The sequence below is a fragment of the Rutidosis leptorrhynchoides genome, chromosome 1, assembly GCF_046630445.1.
Source record: "Rutidosis leptorrhynchoides isolate AG116_Rl617_1_P2 chromosome 1, CSIRO_AGI_Rlap_v1, whole genome shotgun sequence".
Taxonomy (NCBI): Eukaryota; Viridiplantae; Streptophyta; class Magnoliopsida; order Asterales; family Asteraceae; genus Rutidosis; species Rutidosis leptorrhynchoides.
The window spans coordinates 645,079,716-645,091,651 of NC_092333.1; the positions used below are offsets into that span (position 1 = coordinate 645,079,716).

The 11,936-nt window shown below is 33.4% G+C and overlaps 1 protein-coding gene across 3 annotated transcripts; it reads left to right on the plus strand.

Annotated features, from left to right (window-relative positions):
* Window positions 1–227: 227 nt before the first annotated feature.
* LOC139885733 (probable ion channel POLLUX) lies at window positions 228–5,337 on the plus strand. 3 transcript variants are annotated; one of them, XM_071869483.1, is made up of 11 exons: window positions 228–945; window positions 1,027–1,095; window positions 1,645–2,271; window positions 2,823–3,065; window positions 3,156–3,359; window positions 3,458–3,706; window positions 3,838–3,936; window positions 4,027–4,221; window positions 4,292–4,384; window positions 4,479–4,745; window positions 4,834–5,337. In XM_071869483.1, exons 1-11 carry the CDS (start codon window positions 271–273, stop codon window positions 5,050–5,052), a joined length of 2,940 nt encoding a protein of 979 aa, XP_071725584.1. In that variant the 5' UTR covers window positions 228–270; the 3' UTR covers window positions 5,053–5,337. The 3 variants fall into 3 exon arrangements, with proteins under 3 accessions (XP_071725584.1, XP_071725585.1, XP_071725586.1); XM_071869484.1 differs by having other exon boundaries at window positions 1,849–2,271; XM_071869485.1 differs by lacking the exon at window positions 4,834–5,337 and having other exon boundaries at window positions 4,308–4,384; window positions 4,479–4,607.
* Window positions 5,338–11,936: the final 6,599 nt, after the last annotated feature.

The following is an 11,936-nucleotide window of genomic DNA, read 5'->3' on the forward strand; positions in this document are numbered from 1 at the left end:
ATCCCCGAATCAAACGCCGAATTTGAAAACTTTAGCTAATCGACTTGAATTTTGAGAGTACGAATCTTGATTCGGAAATAATTAGTACTCCATGATTAGTTACTCACATCACAAGTCACCATGACAAATGTTTTAACTAAAACTTTTAACTAAAAAATTGTCAGACGTATAAAAGTGATCACTCATTCACTACACTAGTAATAGTGTCCAGAAGAAACAGATATAGACAGTGACAGATAGATTCATCTCAACACCCTGAAATTAATTATTATGTCAAACACTAACCTCCGTGATCCACCGGACTCCAACCCAAACCCTAACCTTCCGTTACCTGAACGCCGTCCACTTCTCAAAAAATCACGAACATTCGTCGATTCCACCACCACCGCTCACTTCCCCGGTCCACTCTTCCCCACCGTCCGTCGCAGCTCCGATGACTCAACTCCATCTCTTCCACCTCCACCGTCATCATCATCATCATCGTCCACTTGGTCTCCCCGCCGATCATTTGACTCTTCCTCCGACAGCTCAACTACCACCGCCGGTGACACTTTCCCCGGTCAAACGTTCGGGTTTGCTGATCGTGATTATGTTTATCCCTCATTTCTCGGTCCGAATACTACTCGAAACCGTGTTACGGTTGTTAAATCAGTTGCTGCTAAGTCGTTAAGGAAACAACCGCCTGTTACGTCATCGTCTCCGGCACCGGTTCGACCGGCTTCGGTTCCGAAGAATTTAGGTGGAAGTGATTTGGAATCTGTTCGATTAACTTCGATTAGGTCGAATCCACTTTCGTCTGGTTCGGATAATATTAATTCGGATAGATTAGGAAATAAAGTTAATTCTCAAGTTCTAGTATCTTCCGTAACGAATTCGTCTTCGATAAGTTCAATTACACCTGCTCGAAGAGGTTCCAAGAACAAGAGCTCATTGATGTTTAATCTGGTGATTAAGTTACACTGTTTGATATCTACAGTTTTAGCAGTTTAATGTCTAGTGTGTGATTATGTTTATTTGTTGATGCAGGTAGTAGTTGTATGTGTACTGTGTGTATCTTATGCAATTACATTGAGGAATGAAGTTACAAAGCTTCAGGTATGTATTATATTCATCACTGATAATGTTTAGACAATGTGATTGTTATATTCGTCTAGTTCACATTATTTTGTGTGTTATCGATGCTATAATTGTAATGACCGGTCTCACATCGATATAAAGTAAGGTGTTGGATGGTCTGAAGATCTGCGGACCATGTCTGTAAAAAAGATGTGGTCTAAAGGTCTGTATGTTGCATACTACAGACTTTTTTATGTCTGCAAAATAATATAATAATGTCAGCATCACTTGGAAGCATATTTCTATGTCTGCGAGTTTGCAAACAGAATAAGTCATTATTTTATCTTATGTCTTCAGAAAAATAAACATTATCCAGTGAAAACGTGTGCGAGCGCAGACATAAGACATGATAAGATCTGCGGACTGAAAAACAAACAACACCTAAGAATTTACCATGGTTATTAGATTAAATCCTAAGTTATTGGGTCGGACAATGTTATTGGGCTTTGGGGTGTTGCAATTGTAATTGTATCAAATTTGCTGTGACTAATATTGATTAATAATTGATAAGGATTCACTTAATTGCAGAAAGTGAATTACAATCTTCATATGATTTGTAGTAATAAGGATCTTCATGGTGAAACCATAGATATGTTAAATCAAGAGAATGAGGATTCAGTTTTGTATATTGGCAATACCGACAGTCGAACCATTGCTCTGTACACTGTTTTATTTACTCTTATAACACCTTTTGTGTTGTACAAATATCTCGACGATCTTCCTAAAATAAAGAATATTTCAAAACGGGCCAAGAAGGACAAAGAAGAAGTTCCATTAAAGAAGAGAATTGCATATATGGTGGATGTGTGTTTTTCTATCTACCCATATGCAAAGTTGCTTGCACTTCTCTTTGCAACAATATTTCTCATAGCATTTGGTGGTTTGGCACTTTATGCTGTCAGTGATGGTAGTTTTGCCGAAGCCCTTTGGCTTTCTTGGACGTTTGTCGCAGATTCGGGAAATCATGCAGATAGAGTTGGAACTGGGCCCCGAATTGTTTCGGTTTCTATTAGTTCAGGAGGGATGCTGATATTTGCAATGATGCTAGGCCTTGTTTCAGATGCTATTTCAGAGAAGGTTGATTCATTAAGGAAAGGGAAAAGTGAAGTAATTGAAAGCAACCATATACTCGTTCTTGGATGGAGCGACAAATTGGTAAGTTTTAGTTACTTTGTAAACTTTTTTCTTTTCTTTTAAAGACTGCTATATTCAATGGCTTGTTCTACAGCTTAAAAGCTTGTTAACCTAATAATTTGGGCCTCTATCAGCCATAAACTTAATTAATAAGCTTATAAGCCGTTAAAACTAAGGTGGTGTTTTTTTTAAGATGTTTTTTTTTATGAAGATCCGCGGACTATATTTGTAGAGAAGATGTGGCCTAAAGTTCTGTCGTCTGTATTCCGAATAACGAAAGACTGCTTGTTTTTATGTCTACAAAATAACTTAATCTTGTATGCAACATTTAGAAGCATATTTCTAAGTCTGCGAGTTTGCAGACAAAATAAGACATTATTTTATCTTTTGTCTTTGGAAAAAACAAACAGTGGCAGCATAAACGGCTGCGGGCGCGTAGACATAAGACAAAATAAGATATGCAGATTGAAAAACAAACAACACCCCAGTGAATTCAATAAGTCCACAAGCTGTTATGTAAGCTTACCTAAATATCCCTAAAAGTTGAGAATGAGAGCATATTTTCGTTACAGGGTTCGCTTTTGAAGCAACTGGCAATAGCAAATAAGAGCATTGGTGGCGGGGTGGTGGTTGTTCTTGCAGAACGAGACAAAGAGGAGATGGAGATGGATATAGCAAAGCTTGAATTCAGCTTCATGGGCACTTCAGTTATATGTAGAAGTGGCAGTCCTCTTATTCTCGCAGACTTAAAAAAGGTTTCGGTTTCAAAGGCACGTGCCATAATCGTCTTGGCAGCAGATGAAAATGCAGATCAGGTTTGTCTTACTAAAAGATCAGGTTATATCTGCGTGAAATGCCAAAAATTTTTTTTTTTTTTTTTTAATTTATTCTTTTGACATCAACAGAGTGACGCACGTGCATTGCGGGTTGTACTTAGTCTTACTGGCGTGAAAGAGGGGCTGAGAGGTCATGTTGTTGTTGAAATGAGTGATCTTGACAATGAACCGTTGGTGAAGCTTGTTGGTGGAGAGCTAATTGAGACGGTGGTTGCGCATGATGTGATTGGACGGTTGATGATACAGTGTGCTCTGCAGCCCGGTCTTGCACAGGTGCTTAATTGGTTTTGTCTGTTTTTGGTCGTCTAGAATTAATAATACTTTATAACCCCATTTAATGATGAAATCGTGTTATTTTTTTAAATATGTAGATATGGGAAGATATATTGGGTTTTGAAAATGCTGAATTTTATATCAAACGCTGGCCTCAGTTGGATGGTTTACGGTTTGAAGACGTACTTGTTTCCTTTCCCGATGCAATCCCTTGCGGAGTAAAGGTTGCATCAGAGGGAGGGAAGATAATTTTAAATCCGAAAGACGATTATATATTAAAGGATGGTGATAAAATTCTTGTTATAGCAGAGGATGATGACACGTATTCCCCTGGTTCTTTACCAGAGGTAAATATCTGAATACTAAGAGATTATTCTTTTACCTTGTATTGCATTGCATTGTGTTCCTATAGCACTATAGAGTTCTTTAGGTAATGCAAAAGTTTGGGTTGTGCTCTAAGTCGTTTTGGCTCTTGTAGGTACGAAGAGGTCTCTTCCCGAAAAAGGTGGACCCGCCTAAATTTCCAGAAAAGATACTATTTTGCGGTTGGCGACGTGATATTGATGATATGATTATGGTAATTCAATGATCAATTTGAAGATTTGTAGTTAGGTTGTTTTACTCTCTTGTGTCATACAATTAAGTTCTTTTGTGTATCATTGACCAGGTTCTAGAGGCATTTTTGGCTCCGGGGTCCGAGTTATGGATGTTTAACGAGGTGCTGGAGAAGGAAAGAGAAAGAAAGTTAGTTGACGGAGGACTCGATCTTTCGGGACTGGTTAACATCAAACTTGTCCACCGTGTAGGGAATGCAGTTATCAAGAAGCATTTGGAAACCCTACCTTTGGAGACATTTGATTCTGTAAGTTTGTGTTTCATTTAGAAAATGGAAGATTTTTGTATCTGATTACTTACTAACTCTGAAAGGACAGATTTTGATTCTTGCAGACGAATCCGTTGAAGATTCGATTGTGCATTCCGACTCACGGTCTTTAGCTACCCTCCTTCTCATCCGAGACATTCAGGTAACGTTCGTTCTTTTCAAGGCGAATTAGTATTTTGTAACTTTGTATGTGAAAAGATACTCATAAAGTTTGTTTTTTTCCTCCATCGTTTCAGTCAAAACGTCTTCCATACAAAGACACAAGCTCAACCCCTATCCGTGTTTCTGGTTTCTCTCATAGCTCTTGGATTCGTGAGATGCAGCAAGCTTCAAACAAATCAATAATAATAAGCGAAATATTGGATTCTAGAACTAGGAACCTTGTTTCAGTAACCAAGATTAGTGATTATGTGTTATCAAATGAGCTTGTAAGCATGGCTCTAGCAATGGTAGCTGAAGATAAACAGATCAATCGTGTTCTTGAGGAACTTTTTGCAGAAGAGGTACCCTTTTATTGCTCTTTAAAAACTAGAGGTGGTAATTTGATGATCTTAATCAGTAGTTGACTTATAACCTCATTGACATTTTCAGGGAAACGAGATGTGTATTAAACCAGCAGAATTCTATCTATATGATCAAGAAGAACTCTGCTTTTACGATATCATGATCAGGGGGCGCGAAAGGAATGAAATCGTTATAGGATATAGGTTGACCACAGCTGAACGTGCCGTAATAAATCCTGTTGAGAAAGATAAGCTCGTTAAGTGGTCTCTTGATGACGTTTTTGTAGTCATCGCATTGGGTGAATAGAACTCACATGGACCACTTAGACTCACATAGCATAGTAAATACATACTCCTACTTCAAAAGAGCATTAGAAAGCGACAATCTTAATTATGTACGTGTTTTGAGTAGCTAATTCAAGTAATATATATTAACATGCAATCGCATTGTCTTAAGAAACTGCGACAATCGCTCAAAGGAGCTGGTTAGTGGTTAGTAGCATATTTATGTACTGCTAACTCGGGTGTATGTTGTATAGATGTAAGAAATACTCCATTCAAACTATTATTGTAGTTCTATTTTTTATGTTTATATTGTGGTATTGTGCAACATACACTACATATTAATTGTATAGAATATCACTAATGTAACATTTCCAGTTCAGTAACATTTGGTGTAATTTTTATTTAACCAAGTCTTTTGATATACTAGCGGGCAAAGCTCGTGCATTGCACGGCTTGTCCCAAATCTCAACATTTTAAAATTCATGTTTAACTTGATGTTGGTTTCATTCTACATGTATTTAAGCATGCTTTTTTGAATATGTATTTGAAAAAAAAATTGTACATGTAAGGATTGTGTTATAATACATGTGATCATATGCCTATCACATATGTATAGATGTATCATTTTTTATAATAATATTTCCATTCGAAACAAATGTTTCAAATGATTACACAGAGCAATGAAACGTTAAAAATAAATTTAAGTCAAATTTACACACAATTGTCCACTATCTTTACAATATCAACTTAAACAACAAAACAATCAACTATATTTCATACATTCACTTTTGATATTAGCGTCACCGTATAAGGTTATTTCCAACATTAAATAATAAACATCACAAATGAATAATGTACGATATAGTGCATAATAGTTCTATGTACATATATTTTGTTCTAATTATATATTCATAAAAGACTATGCTAAAAAGGATTATTTCATAATCTTGATATATAAAAAATGTCGTTACAAAATCTTGTTTATTTTTTTCCATTATAAATAGGAGTAGGAGTAATCAATAAATACTACCTACTTATGATTCTTCATGTGATAATACCCAAGAACATGGTATTTTATAGATTATAAAGACATAAACCTATTGATACGCATAGAAAACATGATGTTTAACTTTGCAATTGATAAATTTTTAATAATCATTCATGATTTTTAATGCAATACTAACAATAAAATGAACCTACTACTTCCATATCATTAGATGACTAATAATAATCATAATTTAAACATTAGAAATACTAAAATTGTGTGGCGACACAAAAATCAAAAGATAAAAAAATCTCAAGATACATGTAGACAAATCAACGAATCATCTAATAAGATACATTATATGTAAGTAATTCAAAATAACTTAAATATACAAATACAAATGTACAATATAATAATCATAATATTAACATTTAAAAAGGATCTTCGGACGGATCGATCCAACATAAAGCCAACCACGTTTCTTCTTGGCTTGTCCACGCTTTACATTTTTTTTTTTAAATCGGTGCTTCTTCGATAGCTACAAAAACAAAAAAAAAACATATATTATATTTAATAATATATATATATATATATATATATATATATATATATATATATATATATATATATACAATAAGTATATTAGACAACACTTGGGAATAGTAATTGAGTTACATCATGCTCACATCACCTATTTTGTCATTAGCTTTTTTTTTTTTTTTACGAAACTCTGTTTGTCCGGCCCAATGAAGTAGGCTAACCTGCCACTTCCTAGTTTATATAATAATAAAGATAAATATGAAGTTATAAAAAACTTCATCATACATGTAGATATATCAACGAATCATCTAATAAGATACATGACATATAAGAAATTCAAAATAACTTAAATATACAAATACAAATATAGAATATACTCCCTCCGTCCCACCACAAGTGTCAACTTACTTTTTGCACACAGTTTAGAAAATCCCACTAACTTCATTCTCCACCAATCAGAAATCTTCTCTCCAGAATAACCTCTTCTCATTGGTTGAAATACAAAGTGGACACTTGAAATGAGACATCCCAAAATGGAAATGTGGACACTTGTGGTAAGACGGAGGGAGTAATAATCATAATGTTAACATTAAAAATAATAAAATTGTGAGATAAAACAAAAAGGAGAAGATAAAAAACCTTAACATACGCGTAGACACACCAAAGCAGTATAGATACATAATATTTAGGAAATTCAAAATAACTTTCATATACATTGTCGTGTTAATAATCAAAACTTGATTAAAGAAACTCATTTTAACCATCTTTTAGTAATATGGTGTGCCCTTCCCATAGCATGATTGATATGAAAAATGAAGATAACATACATATTTATAGACTACACAAAAAATAACTTACTTCACTAAGAAGATGAATAGGTTATATATTTATTGATCATTAATTAATTAAAAATTTATTTATGACATTTATAATTAATTATGGTTTTTAACTTTTTTACCATCATAATATTTTTACATTTTTACCATCATAATAAATGATATGGGTAAATAATATTAATATTACTCTATTTATTACACCATACTTAATTTTCTAGGACTCAAATATATATATATATATATATATATATATATATATATATATATATATATATATATATATATATATATATATATATATATAGTGAAAGGATCCTGGAAGAACTCTGCATAGCAGAGAACCCATCGAACCATCACCTGTGAACGATGAACATGAATTCGTAACATCAATCAAAGGCGTTTTAGATGATGATTCCAACATGAAAGTTGCTTAAAATATTGCATCTAATGCTCGCCAATCATCAATTTAAGCTGAAACATCATATAGATTATGAATTTGAGCTATGAAGAAATTGTTGACTTTTTTCCCCAAATCTTTGACTCACGAATTCGAGCTCAAATCTAGGAGTTAGAATCTGAAACTTTGCACATAGATTCACGTGATGAAACCTAATAAATCTGCGTTTTTAATTTTTGCTATAGGTTTGATTTTAAGAGATTCAATTTTTTTTACGAAGAACAGAGTGTGTTGCACCCAAAACAAGCTCAATCTGCAAGCATATTGACTCCATCTGCACCCGGCTTGACTCGAGCTGCACGCAGCTTGACTCGAGCTGCACGCAGCTTGACTCGAGCTGCACGTAGATTGAAGGTCGAGCTGTTGGTTCTCTCGGTTCTCTACCACCTCTGGTTCTCTCTGGATCCTCACCCTATATATATATATATATATATATATATATATATATATATATATATATATATATATATATATATATATATATATATATAGTGGTAGGATCAAGAGGGAAGTAACCAATCGGGGGGAAGTGGGGGGAAGCAAAATTTTTTTTTTCGTTTTTTGAAAAAACTTTGTTCACGAACATTATAGATTGGATGAAAATAAGAACATTTAGAAAAGACACTTCGTGATGAATGTTATTATTTTGGCGGGAAAACGCTCGAAAAGTAAAATATAACAATTATCGCGTTTTTCGAGTATATGTTGAGGTTTTAGACATTAGGGTTTAGATATTAGGGTTTAGATATTAGGGTTTAGGGTTTAGATTTAGTATTTAGATTGAGTTTTTACCAAACCCTAAACCCTAAACTCTAAATCGGGCTAAATTTTACTTCACAAAACATGAAAAAAAAACGTTAACATTCTTCACGAACAATATTATCTTGAATGTTATTCTTGTCGATCGTTTTTCCGCCAAAATAATAACATTCATCACGAAGTGCCTTTTCTAAATGTTCTTATTTTCATCCAATCTATAATGTTCGTGAAGAAAGTTTTTTTAAAAAACGAAAAAAAAAAATTGCTTCCCCCCGCTTCCCCCGATTGTTTACTTCCCCATTGATCCTATATATATATATATATATATATATATATATATATATATATATATATATATATATATATATATATATATATATATATATATATATATATATATATATATATATATATATATATATATATATATATAATGATCAATCAAGAGTCGAACTTAATTATACGCACCCCTACAACATTAATCACACTTAGTTTTCGACATCCTTTTAGAAGAAGAATATTTCATGTTTGGTTGGGTGATCCTTTTCTTTGAGGGGTATTTGATGAAAAAGACATTTTTCATATTTTTACATAATAAATGATGAAAGGTGAGTTTTTTTTTTCTTCCTGGTTTGTGGTTGAAGATAATGCCAAAATATAATAAATATCAGAATATGATTTAATGTTCATCTTTAAGAGATGATAAACACGATGTTACTCTTGAAAACTAGTGCAAAGATGCAACATAAGAGGTCCAAATAATATTTTTTATTTTCTTCTTTATTACGCAAATTTGGAGGCAACAATTATGTTCGGACATATAGGATACATTTTTATATCAATACAACGACTATATTTTGTCACTTTTTCAATATTTATTGCAAATTGAAATCTGAGAGTTTGAAATACCATTCCATTCATGAAAAAGAACCATTTTTTTCTAGATGTGTTTACGAAAACAGTCATTTTACTTTTACATAAAAGTATAATTATGTACATCTTATCTCTGGTACCCGACCCTCGACAGAATTGGATGATTTTGTTGTTATAAAATGATGGAATTTAAGTAGCAAGTCTGACAGAAAATTCGATGTGATTTTCTAGATTACTACTACACTGATTATCTACTCTTAACTTCATTTTTTTTTTTTTTTTTTTTTTTTTTTTTTTGGAACAACGATTGGGATCACCTGAGGGGGACTAAACCACCCGTTGCGATCATCTCCCGTTTCGACTATGCCGATGCAGCGATAATAACCCCGCCACCATCGATGCCCGGGAGGAAACCTTGAAACCGATCCAAGGGCACGGCCAAGTAAAACCCCCTTCCCTTTACCCCCAAACGATATGGGAAAGGTGCCATAGGTGGATACTTCATGGCAGTGATGAAATCCTGTTTTTAATATGTAGCCAACGGAGGTCGAACTCCTGACCTCCCCTAAAGAGGACAGACCACCAACCGCTGGACAAACCTTTACTTAAGTTTTACTTGCACTTTAAAATTGAGTTTATGTTATTACCTAGATTCACTTCAATTTGTGTTTGTAAGATAGATTAGATTTGGTACATCAGTTTAGGATGATGATGATATGAATGTAATGTTGAAGATGATATGAATAGGAACACTATGAAACACAACTTTATTACAAAACATTTACTTAAGTTTTACTTGCAGTATAAAATTGAGTTTATGTTATTACCTAGATTCACTTCAATTTGTGTTTGTAAGATAGATTAGATTTGGTACATCAGTTTAGGATGATGATGATATGAATGTAATGTTGAAGATGATATGAATAAGAACACTATGATGAATAAATTTGTTTATTGATCTGAAATTGTACAATAATTTAGCACATGAATTCAATCGTAATCACAATTGACTCGATGGCTTTATTCAACTTAATCAAATTCGATATTAATCAATTTGATTAGTCTCAAGCTTAGCTCTGGTCTCCAAAAAAATTGAGAGAGTATTTGGGGAAAACACCTTAAAGGTGTGTGAAGAATGACAAATGCGTAAGTCATTCTAAGGGTGGAGATGGCACTTATACCCTCGATACCATCAGCAATTATTCATTAAGCCTAGCCTAATCAACTTCTTAATCAATCACAAATCAATATCTATGATCACTAGGAATATTTATTCATAAAAGTTTACACTGTAAAATGATAATGAATCGAAAATATATCATGCGATGATATATATATCAATATCAATTTAATTATTAATCATCTTTATTGATGTATATATATTCAGTGCTATTAAAAAATACGATAAATAATAACAAATTCTATTACAAAACTAGTTAACTAAACATAATCATATAATCATAGAGTAGATATATGTAATATAGTAGATAGATATAGTAGGTCCGGATTTATGTACATGGAAGCGTGTATCTAACAAAGTAGTAATTTATAATTAAAATAGTTAAGGGGATTTTCAATTTGAATTTGATTATAAAAGCACAAGGAGTCGTGACACCGAGTTCAGTGTCTAATTTCAGTGTCAAGGTAGACACTGAGACTTAAAATTAACACTAAAGGCAAAAGTTGAGAAATAGTTCGGTGCCTAATTTCAGTGTTTAATTCGGTGGGGAGTGGAAAGTGGTTCAGTGCAAATCCAAAGTCTTGGACTCGACACTGAAGCTCAATGGTGGACCTCGACGCCATTTTAACGCCGGAAGGGATTAGACAACGTTGGGTTCCCGGCGTTGGACGAGTAAAACGGCGAAAACTGGGTATCTACTGTGTGTGCACTTTACTAAATAATAATAAACTAAGAAGGATAAGCATAAACATAAACTAACAAATTTCAATGGAAACGAAACGTATTCACTTAAACTCGTTCTCCTAGCTTGGATTGTTGATAAGACTTCCTAGCTTAGACTATACTAGTCTAAGCTAGGAGGTCCACCGTTGGATTACTACAAGCACAAAAAGTTAAAATTCAAAGAAATCATATCTTACACAAAGAAATAATTAAGATGAGTTTGCTAATAGTTATTGTGAATAATCATCCGTATGAATAAATTGCTTTCAACAAAAATGAGATATCACCCAACCAACCCATGTGTTTCTTGGCCAAAATAATAGCTCCTCAGGTAAAGAAATGTCCCATCATAAACTCTTACGATGCAGTTATAATCTTCTTAAATCTAAAAATTGGTCCAGGTGCAGGTGACCACCAATGCTTCTGCCGTCTCCCTCTATTTCTTCGTTTCCAATTGATAGATCGATGATGCGGTTGTTAAAGAACAGTAATAATAATAATAATAATAATACCTTGTTACCTTGAATGGAAAGTTGACTATTGGATTAGAGTA